This window comes from Myotis myotis, unplaced genomic scaffold, assembly GCF_014108235.1.
Source record: "Myotis myotis isolate mMyoMyo1 unplaced genomic scaffold, mMyoMyo1.p scaffold_m19_p_6, whole genome shotgun sequence".
In the NCBI taxonomy this organism is placed as follows: Eukaryota; Metazoa; Chordata; class Mammalia; order Chiroptera; family Vespertilionidae; genus Myotis; species Myotis myotis.
Window position 1 is genome coordinate 64,935,888 of NW_023416368.1, and position 18,698 is coordinate 64,954,585.

At 38.0% G+C, this 18,698-nt stretch overlaps 1 protein-coding gene across 1 annotated transcript in view; it reads right to left on the reverse strand.

Annotated features, from left to right (window-relative positions):
- The window catches only part of TMEM144 (transmembrane protein 144), a 35,165-nt gene extending 16,467 nt beyond the window's left edge, over window positions 1-18,698 (reverse strand). The window contains exons 1-8 of the mRNA XM_036314953.1: window positions 18,527-18,698; window positions 16,336-16,458; window positions 14,100-14,199; window positions 12,240-12,320; window positions 7,949-8,030; window positions 5,773-5,849; window positions 3,763-3,881; window positions 691-810 (exon numbers count right to left, since the gene is read on the reverse strand). Coding sequence (XP_036170846.1) covers window positions 691-810; window positions 3,763-3,881; window positions 5,773-5,849; window positions 7,949-8,030; window positions 12,240-12,320; window positions 14,100-14,199; window positions 16,336-16,458; window positions 18,527-18,635 — 811 coding nt within the window. The 5' untranslated portion in view covers window positions 18,636-18,698. The remainder of the gene's footprint in view (window positions 1-690; window positions 811-3,762; window positions 3,882-5,772; window positions 5,850-7,948; window positions 8,031-12,239; window positions 12,321-14,099; window positions 14,200-16,335; window positions 16,459-18,526) is intronic.

Genomic DNA, 18,698 nt, shown 5'->3' on the forward strand with positions numbered 1-18,698 from the left:
CCTTAGATAGTAAAGAAGAAATAATAAAGTCTGATGGTCAAGATGTTTTGACATAGGAAATGATCTTAGATTCATTGTTCAAATTTTAGTTCTATAATAATGACTAGCATTTTACATTCAGTTTCATGGCTTATAAATCCTTCATATTTGGTGGTGAACTGGGCCAAAGCAATAAGTGAATGAAAACACACACACACACACACACACACACACACACACACACACACACACAGAATGTCTTGATTTCCATAAGATGATTATTTATGTTAAACTAGAGGCCTGGTGTACGGATTCGTGCACCGGTGGGGTCCCTCGGCCTGGCCTGCAGGGATCAGGCTGAAACTGGCTCTCCGATATCCCCCAAGGGGTCTCAGATTGTGAGAGGGCACAGGCCAGGCCAAGGGACCCCACTGGGGCACAAATCCATGCATCAGGCCTCTAGTATGCATATAAGATCGTTGGTTAATCTCTTTCCACCCTCCCCCTCCCCTCTTTCTTCTGAGATTTATCAGTCTGTTCTGTTTCCATGCCTGTGGTTTCTGCTCCTGCGTTGAGCATCTGCCCCCTGGTGGTCAGTGCATATCATAGCTACCAGCCGATCAGCTGGTCACTTAGGCTTTTATATATATAGATGAGTAAAGAATGACATTTTTACAGAGTGAGAAGATTTTCTGTAGTAAATATTCTTACCTGGCAAAACTGCTTCAGGATATAGTTTAGGATTATTTTTCATGGCTATACAGTAAGCCAGAAAGTAGATGGTACTCATAAGAAAGATGCCACTGGCATGTGCAAAAACATAGTCTAAATCTGAAAATAGATTATAAAGCTCTCATGTGTATCATTTCAGTCACATCAAATGTAGAGTTCTAAAACAAAACAAACTTACAAAAATGAATCTTAAACATAAAGGCACCATTAATTATATTTTATCACCCTAGTTTTCTGCATGCCCTTTATATAGAGTTATAATTAACATATTTAAAACCAGAAAATAGTAAGTAGTAAATTAATTACTATAATCAAATCTAAAAGGCTCGCTTTTATGATCATCTTTGGAAAGCTAAATAAGAAGCACCATGTGAATACAATGTTAATATCTCCTTTTTAAGAATAGTATTCAGACCTAATTTCTCTAATGGCTGCAGCAATTGTAGCAAATTTCCAGTAGGCTGTAGTGGGAGGGGTGTGTGTAAAAATTTTGGGGGGGGACTGCTAATTTCATATGGTCTAGTGATCAATCTGGAGGCCAGTATCGCTGTTGCAGATGACATCTATATAGAAGAATATTAGGAAGTTACCCCAAAGAGAGTTTTATTCATTTGATTATTATAAACCTAATTACACAAGGGATTTAACACATGATGGTCTGAGAAACCCCAACTCCACTGACTGTTTAAGAGAATGGTACTTTGACCATAAAGATGAGTGTCTTACAGGTCCCGGCTGGGAAGGCCACATTGGACTCAATGGTTCTCTCAACTAAAATTCTGACTTAAGATAAATGGTCATATTTAGGGAGGAAAGTTTGAAGATCAAAGAGTTTGTCTATTCTTCAAAAATATTAAGTGCTACTTCTGGATCACATAAGAACACCACACCCACCCATTTATGCACTACCGCAAATGGCAGCATATCATAACAATAAAAAGCACAGGCCGGCTGGGTGGTAATCCTCAATCCACTACTTGCTAACTTTGAGACTTGAGTAAATTACCAAATCTCTTTCTGTCTTAATTTTTCAATTATAAAACAAGAATAATTAACAGACCCTAGCTGGTTTGGCTCAGTGGATAGAATATTGGCCTGGGGACTGAAGGGACCCAGGTTTGATTCCGGTCAAGGGTACATGCCCGGGATTGTGGGCTCAATCCCCAGTGTGGGTGGTGCAGGAGGCAGCCAATCAACAGTTCTCTTTCATCATTGATGTTTCTGTCTCTCTCCCTCTCCCTTCCTCTCTAAAATCAATAAAAAATATATTTTAAAAAAACAATAATTAATAGTGTTCAACCAGTAATGTTGTTATAGTGGAATTCAACCAATAACATTGCTACAAATGAGTTATTATTGTAATGAGCTTAGAACAGTGCCTAGCAGAGCATGCACTACTTATGTGTTTGTTAAGTAAGTGAAATAAAAATTATGCCCACCCCCTAGAATTATTTTGTAATAAGCTGTGTTCCTTTCAGGCTATACTAGTATTTGAGTTGCCATAAGAAAGATCCCCAAGAACTGACTGCACTATTTGTGAAAAGAAATTGCCAAGGACATTGTTTATTATGTCCCAGTACCAAGGACAACTGTACTCCTGAGCAATTAGTTGCTTTTATATCTAGTGTTCGCTAAATCGTGGGACTGATCTGATGTCCACTGTGGCTATAAGAAATCTTAGAGCCAGACTTGTGGTTCATTTCTCTCATGTGTACAAATGTAGTACAGTTTTTAAACTGATTTCTGGTCCCGTTTGATTTTTTCACTCTTGTTTTTCTTTCTCTCTTAATTTATCCCATGTGTTATTCTATCTTTAATAGTTTTTATCCTTCAAAAATGAAAAGAGTAAAAATATGAGAAGTTTTTGTATAAAATCTAAAAGAAAAGGGAGAAGTTAAAGTTTGGATACTGTTCATGGGGCTGAGTATAAAAAGGGACAAAGCAACTATGGTACCTATTCAAAGTCTATCTGCTCATCTAAAGTTAAAATCCTAGCCTTTCCATCAGTCTTTCCCCCATGACCTTGGCCCTCTGAACTTCTCCCTTATTTGAACATCAACCATATTAATTTTCTGTACCATCTCATTTAGAATTTTATTACCCACGATCTCATTCTTTTATCACTTCGTGGGTGTAAGCCATATTCCAACACCTTTTCATCTCCTTTTGAGCCTCCACAAGGCTATTGCACGCAGTGTGAAATTTATGCCTAAGAAATTAATTCTATCACTACAAGCAGATTATTAGGGAGCATTAGGTTGGGCCTTTCAATGTACCACTCTGTGCTTAGAAAGTAATATCCTCTGATTAAATAGGCTCTACCATGACCTTTAGGAAGCTTATACTTAGATCATTACTTGATTTTAAAGTACTTTGTACTGGATTTTAGGGTTGTTTTTTTTTTTTTTTTTTTGTGTGTGTGTGTGTGTGTGTGTGTGTGTGTGTGTGTTTGTGTTTTTTTAAAGAGAACACATATTTTCTCACAGATCACCTAACAGAAAATAATCTCCAAAGCTTAGTGTAAAGCTGGAAGCCATGTGTTAAGATCCAAGGAATTGAATGCTGACTAGAGTAAAGTTGATTATATTTTTATTTTAAAGATCACATGAAAATACTCAAACAGTCTTTTATTACTTTTAATCTTTAGTGCCTAATTCACCACTTGCAATGAAAAAGTAAGATCAAATGTATGTACCAGTATTTACTATGATCACATTCTTTTTTTAATTAAATTTATTGGGGTGACATTGCTTAATAAAATTATATAGGTTTCAGGTGTACAGTTGAATAATACATCATATCAATACTGTATTGTGTGTTCACCACCTCAAGTCAAGCCTCCTTCCATCACCATTTATTCCTCTTTACCCTGTTCTACCTCTCCACACCGCCTCCCCCCACCCCCTTTCCCTCTGGTAAGCACCATACTGTTGTCTGTGTTTATGAGTTTTGTGGGTTTTTGTTGTTGTTTTGCTTAATCCCTTTACCTTTCTTAAGTAGAAAATCAGGTATTAAGTTTATTGATAAAGTAAAATAACATTTTACTCTTACCATACTGGCTTGCCCCTGCATATATACTATCATTTCTTTTGCTGTGGTCCTTGATATAAATGATTGGCACAAATGTGGATCCATAGAGTATTCCAGATATCACTGCAAGACTGCAGCCCCTTAAAAAAACAAACAATTGCTATTAATCTTGGTCGAAAGCAATATTTCTGTCAAACACACAAATGGAATCATAATTAAAGCATGCTTCAAAATGCAAATCACAAGCAATTATGCAGAAATCGCCCATCTATCTCAAGCTCTATGACTGGGCAGAAGTCAAGGAAGTACCCTGCAGGGTCAGAATGCCATCAGGACTAAGAGTGCAGCTTAGGTCTTCCACTGTCTAATTCTGGAAATGCATGATTTACAGAAATTATATTTGGATTATCATTATAAATTGTCATTACATAGTTGAGAAGATTGCTATCATATTATACAGTCTCCATAAATAAACTTGGCTCTCAAATTAAATTATGAAGTATTTGTGGACTGACACTATGCCCTCTGCTTTAAAAAACACACACACACACACACACACAAAAAAAAACCACTGTATAATATCCAGCACAGGGCTAGGGCATACTAAGTACTCAACCCAGGTTTGTTCAAAACAACTGTGAAGATCCACCAATTTGCCTGTGTCTTATTGACGGTGGCATGGTCAAGAGGAAGTGCTAATTTAATAGAACAATCTAGATAGTCAATGTAAAACTATTGCTTTTTGTAAGAAGGAAATGTTTCTTTTTAAGTCCTGGAGTTATGTTGCCTCCTCAGACTTGCTATCTACATGAAGCAAGTGTTTCCAATGATTTGGGGGGTAGATGACTAGTATTTCTGAAGAATCCCTTTGACTTCATACAAAAGGACAATGGCATGAAACAGGAAAGAGTTTTAGGCAAAAACCATCCTTTCCAAACTTAAAAAGAAATTCTTGAAGTCTATTTTAATAGAGCTTTAAGGAATATAAAATTGTTGAAGCTCAGAGGGCCAACTCAGCAATGAGCTCTATTCACATTAGAAATCCTATGTCATGGTGAAGCCTGGACCTCACAGGCCTGGAGGCATGTCCCCAACACAGGCCAGGCTAATAGACCAGGTCTGGCTAATTGTGAGGCAACTAAACATATTTTTCTGAACAAACATTTCCTTAATCAAGGAGATGCTTTGTGAAAAAAATATTTTGTTTGAGAGATCTGTGTTATTCTGGAAAAAAAAAGAGCAACGTATTCAATTCTTCCAAAGCTTGTGTATGGCTTTCATTTGTTCTATTTATTCAAATGTTTACTGAGCATTTTCTATGTGCCAGACACTACCTCTTTCTCATTGAGAGGATATTGTATATGCTCACAGAAGAAATGCTTTATATTCTTGAGGCAAAAGAAGATGTCACCACATACAGTCCAAAACAGCCATCAGTTGTAAAATGCAAGCAAGTATACTATTACAGAGTTTCATAAATCTTTGTCAGTCCCTAAAACCCTAAAATATAGGGGCTGATGCTGAGCCTAAGTCTTTCAGTTCTTATGAAGTCATTTGGGGAAGGAAGGTAGGACCTATACAGAAACAAATATTCTCCTATATCTGACAAAGAATATCTTGGGATTACAAACCTAACAACAGTAGAGAGATTTCCCGTGGAAGGTGCACATCCTGAGCAAGGCAGTACAAGGGACGTGAGTTGCCTAATTCAACTGCGATTGCTGTTCGCATGCTGTGGCCTGTACGACCGCTTTTACTTTCGGTACAAAGGTCTTGCAAAACGAGATTGCTTTTTATCAGCTACTTTTTGGCTAAGGATACTGCAGCGGCTTAGGAATTCCTTGAAGCACTGAGACAGAGGCCCTCTGCATCTAAAAATTCAGCAGGGAACAAGAGAGTCTCTCCATCATGGAGCTGAAAAAGTCAGAGCTCGTGTTACCATTTTCTTCTTGAACTCAGACCACTACCACTTCACTCTGGCCATCTTTGCTTTAATCAGATAGAAAACAGAATACGAGACCCTCTTCTTACACCATTCGGGACTGCACTGGAGAAAGTTGATCCACCCAGGAGGAGCCAGGACAGGGGTCTTGAGTTTTGTTGGTCACCTGTTGAAAGCACAGGCACAAACCAAAACAAGAACAGCAGTCACTTGTTAATCACATTGGTGACAAAAAGATTTTCAGCGTTTTCCTCTACTCAAACATACTTTAAAATATGAACATTTTGTACTATGTGTTCTGATTCTGTGGATATTCCTGGACTCAAATGTTTCTGACTCTGGCCCTCTTTTACTTTGGAACTGGTGGGTGGGTAACTGGTAAGTTGTCCGTGTAAATTTTTTTTTTTTTTACAGTTTTAACATAGGTCAATTTTGAGACACCTATCAAAATTAACAAAAGTGATTATTGCTTGTTTCATTTGCATATTTTGGTAATCTGTTAAATTAAAACCAAGGAAAACTCAAAGATCCTTCTACTATGGACTGCCTTAGATCAATAGGCATTTTATTCAAAAAATTTCAATACTGAAATTAGTTAATAAGACATTTCTAGCCATGTTTCAAAATTAGGCTAATATTCTAAGTCAGAAGAAAATGATGAGCAAATTCATAGAATTTCTACTATTGTAATCATCCCTGCCTCTTAGCTGAAGTTTCTTGATGTCATACTCCTGCTTTTGTAAGAGATAAGAAACTAGATTTGCATTCTTTTCCATGTGCTAAGCCACATTCTCCTATGGCCATAACTGAGGAGCTCACGGTGTGTGCTTGCACACTAACCGATTATGCTGTTTATGCTTGAACCTTTAAACTTGCTTTACTTGTATCCTTCCATTTTGCCTAGAAAAATCTTGCCTACTATGTATCTATTACCAAGTTGCATTTATGTTTTTGTTCCTTTGCTGGAAGGGTGGTTGGTTAGGAGACATATCTGAATCCCTAAAGTGGGCAAGGAATAGCAGACACCTTCTCTCACCCCCCAGCTCCTCCATTCTCCTGAAAACATTTCCCTGATTAGAGATGCTTCTGGATTAATACATCTCTTTTCTCTTACACTTAAGCTAATTTTATTTAACTTTAGTGTCAGTTTAACTGAGGTTTCAGTCACCTTAGCTGGTAAGAGTTTTTTGTTTTTTTTAAAAAATATATTTCATTGATTTTTTACAGAGAGGAAGGGAGAGAGATAGACAGTTAGAAACATCGATGAGAGAGAAACATCAACCAGCTGCCTCCTGCACATCTCCCACCGGGGATATGCAGGTACATGCCCTTGACCGGAATCGAACCCGGGACCTTTCAGTCCGCAGGCCGACGCTCTATCCACTGAGCCAAACCGGTTTCGGCAGCTGGTAAGAGTTTTGATAAAAGAAGAAGAAAGAGAGAAGATAGGATTGATTTTGAAGTAAGGAGTAGAGGCAGCACCTTCCAGGGAGGCACTACCTCAGTGCAGGTGTGAAACGGCAGACTCAGAGGCAGCCAGGGGGCACTTATTGTGCACCAGGCACTGCCTGTAGAAGAGAATCTTGGATAGGAAGGACTAGAGGCGGGGCTCACAGCAATGAGGGGTTACCCGGAAATCACTTTTGCATAAGTAGTCCTGGCACTTCTGCTGTGTCAGATCTCTTCTAAAGGTTACTCCTATTTAATCTAGATTTGCTATTCCAGGTTAATTTAGGTTCATCAAAGTCAAACAGTCACTCCTTGCATATTTCCTGTCTTTGCCTTTGAGTGGAATAAGATATGGCAGAAAAGAGAAATAGGATGAAAATAAAGTCCAATTCCTACTTTTGAATGCCTCGACCTACACTTTCATTGGCTTCCTCTGACCTATGCCCCCTGGCCTCCTTGAGCTACTTTAAAACCTCCTTCCTCTTTCTTTCTAAAGTAACGTTCATATTTCTCTACAACACTCAGGGTTCTCCTATTGCAGAAATCCTTAAATCACCCCAAAATGTGGGCTTGTGTAGTATATATACATCTTCTAGTAGCAACCTACTGTTAACAAAAATAAATAGGCTCATGTGTTTGCTGAGAAGCTTTCCTGGGGAAATATTGTAATAAATAAGATATCTTAGATAGCCCTGAGTAGAAAAACAAAACAAAACATGAAAAACACCACCTTCTCATCTTTGTTTCGAATCAATGCATTTTCCTTTTATCTTAATTTTATGCTTCAAATAAAGTCGTCTCTCAGGCTAGACTTACATGCTCTGTCATTAATGGTGTGGTATCCATAGAACACGTGTTCTTTGGTATTTCACTTTTGATGAAGAAACATATGAAAGTACTGTAAAGAAAATAAATTTTAGTGATATTTATCTTAAACCCTGGTTCAAGTAAAACGCAGCTTAAATAAAATTCTAATGGCATGATGATCACTTCCAAACTGCCCCTTCAGCAGTCCTGCCATTTCTCCAGGACTGCCATTCTCTTTGGCGTCTCTCATGGTACTTAACTGTTAACAGGTTAAAAGCTAAACTCATAGGCTTTCCCCCTAAATCAGATCTTTCTCTTGATTTTCTTGTTTCAGTTCATGGGTCCATCTTTGTTTTCATTCCTGCTTAACCCTGGAATTACATGGTAAAATAATACAAATAAAAAATACCTTGAAATAATATTTTTTTTACCATTATATTGACACCCCTCCCCAAATTTTAATAGCATCTCAGTTGGAAACAGGTAACCCTAAATGGGAGTGCAGAACTGTGCAACTCCCATGAAGGAGAGTGAGGCCATCTACCAAAGCTACAGGTGTGTCTACTCCTGATCTAAACAATAAAGTATAAGAACAGTTTACCTAGCATTTACATTGAATTAGGTATTATGTGTAATCTAGAAACTATTTAAAGTATATGGGAGGGTTGTGTTATATAAGGGACTTGAGTATTTGTGATTTTGATATCTGCAGGGGGTCCTGAAACCAATACCCCATGATACTGAGGGACAACTATGCAGGGAGAAAGATGCACCAGGAAGAAGGGTTGAAGCTAACACTGTGGAGGATATGCCAGATTAAGGAGTCAAATTTATTCTGAATCCAATGGGGAGACTGAAGAGGTTCTTAAATAGAAGAGTGATGACCAGATTTGATAGCACATACAAGCAAGTCAAACTGGCAAAAGGAAAGAATGGGACTAGGGAAATGAAATGTGAGGTATATAGATGGGTAGGTAGTAAGGACCCAAAGTAATGGAAAACCTGTGAAATATTCAGACGTTTATAACATTAGATAAAGGGTGGTGCATGAAATAAAAAAAAACATTAAGGTAACAGGTTTTGATTTTGAAACATTATGGCTAATACCTTTTATGAAAAGAGGGAATTCGGGAAGAGGAACCAGGTTGCAGGGAAGGGTAAAATGAGAAAAGTAATTCTGATTGGAAAATGCTGAAGGCAAAGAGAAAGGAACTAAACGTCTAGTGTTTGTAGAGTGCTGAATTAGCAGAGTCTTCATGCACAATTTATTTTACTTCAAATTGAGTAGGAGAAGCCTGGGAGGCAGCCATGTAGAGATGTCTATCCTGGTCTATAGATAGATGTAAGGACTGTGGCTCTGAAAAGGTAATGGCTAAAAACAAAGATTTGGGTTTCCTCACAGCACAACTCTCATGAGAAGACCAATTAAGTGAGAAGAGAAAAGAATACAGAATAGACCCCGGGGAAATCCAGAGCATTAATTTTAATTGAAAAGAAAATCTGCTCTTGTATGAACTCTGACTCCTGGATCTTCATTAAGACATGTTTAAGAGCAGGGGTCCTCAAACTTTTTAAACAGGGGGCCAGTTCACTGTCCCTCAGACCGCTGGAGGGCCGGACTATAGTTTAAAAAAAAACTATGAACAAATTCCTATGCACACTGCACACATCTTATTTTGAAGTAAAAAAACAAAACGGGAACAAATACAGTATTTGTATTTGCATGTGGCCCGCGGGCCGTAGTTTGAGGACCCCTGTTTAAGAGAGTGTGCTGGATGCTGTTTCTTGGTGTCAGCTCTACTCCCACCCTTATAGATTCTCTCCTAAATATGAGGCTTAGAAGACTGAAATCTACATTTTCTCAAACCGTATTGACAGCGAGGTTTTGCCAATGGAAGTCACATGCACAAGATTAAAAGGTGGGAGACACCATTTGGTTTTGGTGATGGCTCCAGAAATTTCAGCAGCAGCGGCCGGTCGCTCAGGGCGGAGGCAGCTGTTCAGCAGTACTGGCCAGATGTGAGCTCTGGGTGTATGATGGTTCCACCTTCCTCCTCCGGCTCCGCTGGGCCTTATAACACCTTGTAAACAATCCCGTGTGCTAAATCCTCTGCTGTTTAAAATATCTTAAACAGCGCTACTGGTTGTAAAGACTGACTGATACTCGCAGGAAGTCACTGCTTGTCAATATTGTCAGTGCACCAAGGAACACAGAAGGCTGATGGACCTTGGGCGTTAGCAGGGCTGATGCTAAGCATTGACTGCTGAGTTAGTGGTGGCTCAAGGCAATTCCTTAACCTGATAATCCTTTTACTGTTTACCAAACTTTACCTTTGATATGCCTGTATGCATCGCTAGAGGGCAAGACATGTATCTAAAACTGAATAAAAAGTAGAGGGGACCCAGTCTCGGGAGTATCTCTTCAAGAAAGAGGTCTCCACCTGGCCCCCATGCCTTCTAAATTCATATTTCTTGTATAGCATTTTCATTCGTGCGTTGGCCCCTCCTTCAGATCCTGAACCCTGCCGCAAAGGTTGTGACAGATACTTTTACCTTAGATATGATATAGGACAAATGTAAAGCTAGAAATGACCTACCCAATCCTTTAAAAACTGGATTGTGTGGAGAAGAGAAACAATAATTTCAATTTAAAAAAAGAAAAGCAACACCCTAAACCAATGTAACCTTATTCTAAGTTTTTTTATACTGACCATGAAACTCCAAGCTTATTCAATGAATGCCCTTCAAACTGATTTAACTAATTTAAAATAATGAAATTAAAGGTCCCAGAAATTCCTGTCAGTAAAGAAGCACAGAAGGAAGCACCACAGAAAAAGCTCATCGCATTTCCCTGCCTCAGACAAGCTTCAAACCAAGCTACATGAGTCCCCGGGTACACTGATTAGCCATAGAATTGGACTACACATATCCAAAGGGGAAACAGCAAATAAACATGAAAGTTGTTAATAAAAATGACTATTACGATAAAAATTACCCAATACATAGAGCAACGTGTCTAGTACCATACATACCACTTAATATATTTTATTTCATTTAATTCTCAAAATATATTACAAGGCTGGTGCAATTATTATCACAAATTTATCCCCAGAGGAAGAAATCAAAGCTTTGGAGAAACTAAGTGATTTTTCCAATGTCACACAGGTAGAGGTGGTAGAACATGAATAATTCGTAATTTTAGAGAATGTGCACTTTCTGCAGAAAGAAGAACTATGGAGAAAAAGAATGCCTGATGGACTGGATAAATGGCCTTATTTACCATTAAAACGAAAGCATGCTAACATTACAATTTTTGGGTGCAAAGAAACTGTTTTTGAGAGAGCTATTCAAAGCTGTATGAATTATGCAGAATTCATAAAATTGCCTCCAACCAAAAATGTCAGGAATCCGCTATTTTAGAAGAATCTATGTTATTTCTTCTCCAATTGGCCTGGAACCACTCTCTAAGGCAACATTTCAATGACAAAGAGATTGTTTCTGGAGTGTGGCTGGGGAAAAGCTATCATTGCAGGAGGAAGGGAAATATAGCATTCTTTCCCTGAAGAATAAGAAAAGCACTAAAATCTTCCCAGGCAGGGCTATCCATTATGTGAAGCACTGACCGGGAATATAAATGAAAGGGGACTGCATGTAAGGTGACCTAATTTCTGTTAGAGTTCTATTGACTGAACACGGCCATTTAGAGATTCTAAGTCATTTTCATCCTCATTCACATAGAATGTACAACTAGGCACAGATACATCTAAAAGTGTTTCAGTGGGTGTATGTTTGCATAGGTGATAGAGCTGGTTACCTATGCAAGAGTTAAGAAGAGTTGAGTGAAGTGACAGGGAAGTAGAAACTGGATGGCACAGAGTAAGTGAGTAATAATAAGAGAGAATCAGTGGTTATTCTGGGGGCCTCAGGAAGCCAGCATAACATTTACTTACATGGCATTAGTTAGTTTGCAAACTACTTGAATGTGCTACTTAATTCTAATTTTGAACCAAAGTATTATGATTTTTTAAATATTACAGATAATGAGAGTGAGCTTGAAAGAAGCTAAGTGACTTCCTCAGGGTCTCAAGGCTTTTGAGAGCTAGGGCTTGGCCCCCTGGCCTCAGAGCTGGCATTTTTTTGTCCTCTCAAGCCAAGTCTGTCTGTGTAAATGAAGAATCTGAGGGAAAGCAGGGCAATGTATGAAAAAATGAGGGTTTAAAAAATGTCAACAAGCCAGGATCTTTAACAAGTACTCTAAATGTTTAAAAGAAGAGATAAATCATTAGAAATAGATGTGTACCTGACCACTGATAGTCCCGCGCCCAAGTAATTTAGCAGTGGCTTTGCGACTTCTTCTGCGTCCATTCCAAACCAGCCAAACCTGGAAATTGAAAAAGTCACATCAACCTCAATGCTGTTAAAAAGTGTTCATCATAGTGATTAAGAGGATAGACTCAGGGACAGATTCCTGGACTCCAATCATAGGTTCCTCACTTAATGGGACTTGGATAACTTATCTTCACTGTGCCTCAATTTCCCATCTTTAAATGAAGGCAATTATAGCCACCTTATAGGTTTCTTATGAAGATAAAATGAGTTAATATATGTAAAAAGTATTTGTGAATGTCCCTTTCATACTAAGATTTAAGGAAGAAGAAAAACAAAAAATGAATTGAGCAGGTAATTGAATGCTAATTGGTTGGTGGCGATTTTGCATAACATTTGAAACAGACTCATAAATAGCTGCAAGTTCTTTTTATTTTCATGCCTTGACGTTGTAGTGGTCATTACCAATAATCACTGTGAAACATCTAGCAGGATGAGAGGAGGAGGCAAGAAGAAAAGAGAAAATAGTACATGTGAAAAGCAGGGTAGGAAATCGGGAAAGGACAGAAAAGAATGTATGGGAGGTGAGTGGTTTTGTTATTGTTGAAGGTGTTGTAGTGCTTAAGTGGGAAGACCAGATGAAAAAGTAAGGTCAGAGTAATAGCCTCCGTTTTATTCATTTTCCCAAACTCTACTTGAATGTTAATCTCAATGCTGACCAAGAGCAGTGCAATGCAGCCCACTAGCACTTTCTGTGATCAGGGGCCTGTTCTACAGCTGCACTGTACAAGTGGGGAGCTTCTAGGCAAATAGGGCTATTGAGCATTTGCAATGTGGTTAGTTCAACTAAGGAACGGAATGTTTAATTTTTCCCAATTTTAATTAATTTAACTTTATAGTTTTAGCTTTTTATTATTTATTATTTGTTTTTTTAAAATTGAATTATGTGCAGTTCTAAGATACATCATCTATGTGTATTGCATTGTGTTTACCACCCAAAGTCAAATCTTCTTCTGTCACCAAATATTTGACCCTCTGTATCCTGGACTACTTCCCAACCTCCTCCCATTGGTAACCACCATACTGTTGTAACTTTAAATATAAATGGTCACGTGTGGCCTGTGGCAACTATATTGAACAGCCCAGCTCTAGAACTGGGCTTGGCAAACTCTTCTTTAAAGAAGCAGAGAGTTAATATTTTAGGCTTTGTGGGCCAGATGGTACCTTGCAACTACTCAACTCTGTCATTGTAGTCTAACAGCAGCCACAGACAATACTTCAATGGATAAGTTTGGCTGTGTTCCAATGACACCTTCTTTACAAAAATGCCCGGGAAGCTGGGCCCTAGTCTGTTGTCCCTGGCCCAGACTCTAGAGGGAAGAATATATGCTTTAGAACTAGACGACCTGGGCGGAATCTGGCTTATTAGCTCCGTGACCTTCAGCAAGTTACTCAACTTCTTTGTGTATAAGATAGTGCTTACCTCATATATTTGTGAAAATGAGCCAAGAATGATGCATACATACAACATGTCTAACAAACTGTCACACAATAGAAAGGGGAAGATAAACATCAGTTCCCTTCCTCTCTCCCTAGTGTTTTTTCCCCCCTAGAGATAATTTTTTACTATATCCTGATCAAATATCTAGATCACTTTGTTAGAACTTTGGGTAAATAATAATTAAAGGAAGCATATTTTATGCATATATCTTGGCTATAATCTCTAAAATGATAAGAATCATATGTTATTCCTCGCTAGACTAATCACTAACACTAGCCTTCCATAGAGTATGAACTCAGAGAATCTTAGTTGAAACAGTTAGCTTTGTGTTACCTTGAGCTTGTCCAACCAGTTAAGGCATTTAATGATCCCCAGATTAAGAGTCCAAGACCTAAACCAATGGTTTTCATCACTGGGACAACAGCAATGTTCCCTGTAACACACAGAAGAAAGGTATTATTTTTCAATACAGAAAATACATTTATAAATGGAATTAACTTTTATTTTAACTTCAATGGAAATTTATGGGATTTGGATAAATTTAGTGAAGCACAATTCCTCATTTTTAAAAATAAAATAACCACATTTTTTTGCATTTAAACCCATGATTATGATTGCTAAAAGAATGAGGCTTAGAGAAAAATCATACAAAAATATTGAATAGGTCCTTGTCTAACTACACTAATACTCTTCAACCTTAACTTAGGTCTCTGTTCTGAAGTTTTGCAATAACTATCAACAATTAAATCAGTGGTGACCACCCTCTTAGACTCGAACCAGAGCCAACCACTGATAGAAGTTGTTGGCCCTCTATGACCCTAGGCTTTGCTCTTCCATCCTCACTATCTTGTTTCATTCATTGCTTTGTCCTCTTGAGGATCACTTAGGGCCAAATCCATGATCATTTTAAATAGTTCTTGGCCCATCAGCTCTAGCAATATCTTCTTGAAAGCTTTCCTCTCTTGACTTCTAAGATGCTCTCATTTCCTGATTCCCTCCCGTTCTTCTCTTTAGTGCATTCTCTCAAGATTTAGGTACCTGATAAACACTTCCTCTAAAATACATTTCCCCCCATTGCTATATTCTACTTTGGGTACTTGGCTAATGTCATGATTTCAGCTATCAACTAGAGAGACCTACTCCCAGCTATATAGGTCTAGCCTGGACCTTCTCTACAGTTTTATGCTTCAAACTGACAATAAGAGATCTCCAACCAGATGTTCCCCACTGAGGAAACATCAGGGACTTCAAACTCAGGCAGTCCCAAGCTGAACTCATAATTTTCCATTTCAAACATGTTTTTCCCCTTATTATCCCCATCCTTGTCATTGATACCACCACCTTCCTAATCACCTGTGATAAAATCCCAACATCACCATAGTCTCTTCAGTTTTGTCCATATCAAATCAGTTACTAGGACCTATTGCATCCACATCTGCAAATATCTAAAATTAGACCATTCTCCTATTGACTCCCAGTGGAACCTACTGGGTGAATATAAATACTATGGGGTGGTTATCAAGTTCTGCAGGATAAATGGATGCATTCTGTGTTCTCCTATCCCAATTAGATATGATAAACACAATCACATTAAGGTATAAGTGAGGGATAATAATTTAAATTCTAGTAGAAATTTAAAAGTTAACGTTTTTGTCCTCCAACTCATAAACTTCATTAAATCACTTATTCTGCAGATATTCAAATTAAGTGAGTACCCAATAAATTTTTAACATTTTAAAATTTATTTGCTTTTAATAAAATTACCTCTAAAGATGCTTGATACTTGAAATTCTCTTAGCTAAAAAGAAGAAAGCTCTCTAGAGGTGTACTTATACATTCTTGATTGGCCAAACAAAGGCATAAATTCTAGTTAAGGTATTGATAAGGCAACAGAGCGAAGCTTTTGTTTTTTTTCCTGCCAGTGCTTTTGAAATTATGTATCTGTGCTTGGCTACTTTAAAAGACAAGTCCTGTCCTCACCCGTTTGGCTCAGTGGATAAAGTGTCCACCTGTGGACTGAAGGATTCTAGGTTCGATTCCGGTCAAGGGCACATGCCCCAGTTGCCCTTGCAGGCTGGATCCCCAGTAGGGGGCATGCAGGAGGCAGCGGATCAGTGATTCTCATCATTGATGTTTCTATCTCTCGCTCCCTCTCCCTGCCTCTCTGAAATTAATAAAAATGTATGTTTTAAAAATACAAGCCCTAAAAATGATATTAGTAGAGACTACTATTTAATAAATATTTTCAGATAAACATGCTAGAGAAAGAAAGGCGAGATCATGCAAACTCATATATGAGTTACACTTGAACAGACAGAGAACAATTGGTAATAACTTTGCTATAATTATCTAACAGGGACTAAGAAAGAAATCATTAAGAGGAGTTAGGAAATGCACCGAAAAGATTTATGGAGCATCTGAATGAAAGAAATTAAATTGTCAATTTCTAGTATCTATGACTAAGAATTACTCGGAATCACTATTTGTGCTCTTCCCTTCTATGAACTAGAGTTATGAGCATAGTATAAATTGATTAAAGTATTAAATGATAAATTATATCATACTTTACCAGTTGCCCAAATGCAGCCCCCCACCATTGCAAAAGGCCAAAACTTAGGGCAATGTAATACCAGATTGGCCACCAAGGCAGCCAACCATATAGCAGCACAAAGCACCCACTGGAGAAACATTCCTGGAAATAAAAGAAATTGGTGTCAGTGGTTCAAACTGATTTGTGTAAATTAAGGCTTAGGAATACCAATGAGATATTATTATAGGAATGGCCACAATTTACTGAATGCCTATTTGCCAGGAACTTTGCACATTTAATGTAATTCTTACAATTACTGTCCATCATCATTAACCCTAGTTCAAAGACAGAGAAAACGAATCTGAAATGAAGCAACTTGTACAAACAGCTAGAAGTTTGTAGAACTAGAATTTAAACCTAGGTTGTTTGACTCGAAAGCTTACTCAGCAGTGCATTTCTGCTTAACACCTTTTCCCATCTATTAGACAAATCAAATCTTTTCTACCAGAGTACTGGCAAGACTGAGTCTCTATATTTTTATTCAGATGCCACTCCTAGTGCTGTCCATCACCAAAAACATGGCCTTAAGAACTTCAGAAGAGGACAGCAGTGATTTAAACCTCTGAGGATCATTTATGCCGCCTTTGGGATTAAAATAAAGTCATTTATGGTCACGTGTAGACCTTGTACGTTTAGAGTTGAATGCCTATGATGAGTCAGACATCCCAAGCCTGAGCATCAGCCTTGTAGGTCTGGGCTACTCTCCTTTCTAGGCTCTGGGTTGGCATTTGCCAGTTTTTGGAACAGTGCACGGTGATGCGGGTAAACCTGTACCTTTCTGAGGCTTCTGCATCAAGGTTTCGAGATTAAAAGGATAAAGAAAGAGTCAACATTGGAAGAAATACTAAGCCACTGATAACTCAATGTAACACTCTGACTCTAAACGTTGGAAGATTTTTGCTTATTTCTGTGGAGGAAAGAAAAAAATGGCCGTTAACCTCTCAGACAAAAAAAAAAAGTAGGATCATAAAGATGAAAGGGAACATCATTTTACAAGTTCTTCATTTTATAAATGAGAAACTGAGACCAAAAGAGCTGATGAAACTTGCCCAGGATCATACAGTTGTGAAATACCTAAAACCTAGGTCCGCGATCCCTCAGTGTGGTTTTTGTTCCTCTTTTAGTAGTTTCCATTCCTATCTTAACTCCAAAGGCAAAGAACGGCTGTGGAGGGGAAAGATTTTTAATTTTATGGTCTAAGTTGTGACAAGACATAAAGAATCTGGGAGATAACGCATCTGCTTTCTAACAGGTGTTCACCATAACTTCTCCAATTCCTCCTTCTGGCTTTCATATAAAAGGCAGGTATATAAAAACAACTGTTGCTTCTTCCCTAAAATTCACATTATAGCCAGTTCTACTATAATGTGACATTACATTCCTAAAAATCACTGCACTATGCAAAATCATGCAATAGAAATCTCAGAGCTAATGGGGAAATTGGGGCTATGGTACAACACAAAAACTTCATCAACATATTAGAAAAAAAAAGATAGAAACCTGATAAAAATGATAGTACAGTTTTGCACTGGGTATGTGGTTAAGAAATTCATAAATGTGGCTCAACTTGAAAAAGACCTGAAGTTTGCTTATGGAAGTGGACATCGGAAGTGTTACAGCTTGTAAGTTAGCGTGAAGTGGGTGGATAGAATGTTCTAACACTAGATGAGGATGGTTGTAGTGCTGGGGAAGCTGGTGGATGTTTAAGGGGTGTATGTGAGCGCATTACTATGCATCTTTACCCATCTAGATGCAGTGTTCTGTGTTCGCCTTGTTTTGTCAGAGTCAAAATTGCACATAAGCAAACACAAAATTCATGTTATGCTCAAATTGTTCTCTATTCTCTCAATTGCTTTGGAAATTTGTGTTTTCAAAACCCATGTTATTCGTAGAATGGACTTTCTTCTTTTGTAAACATAACAGATATGGATAAAAAGCTTTCCTGACAGTATCCATCCTAGCTTTACCATGAAACACGACCTTAAGGTTGTCTTATACTAACTCTCAGATAACTGGCTTGGCATTATTAAATGATTTAGTTTAAGCTTTATTCATTTGGTGCCAGCATAAACAAAATTTATTTTTTTAGCCATCATTTTTTAAAAGACCCAAATAGAGAACTTTGTATTTAAAAATAATTTAAGGTTAACAACAAAGGAAAAATAGTTACCATCACCAGTATCATATTTTTTAAGTGGTACATAGTTTGAGCCAAACAAAAGGATGGCTACAGAAGAGGAGATGAAACCGAGGGTTAGGTCTGTTCCATTGTTGCTCATGGTTATAGTTCTGCCTGAGAGTGAGCTGGTTCACTTTAGACTTGATGCAATTTTCAAGAGCTT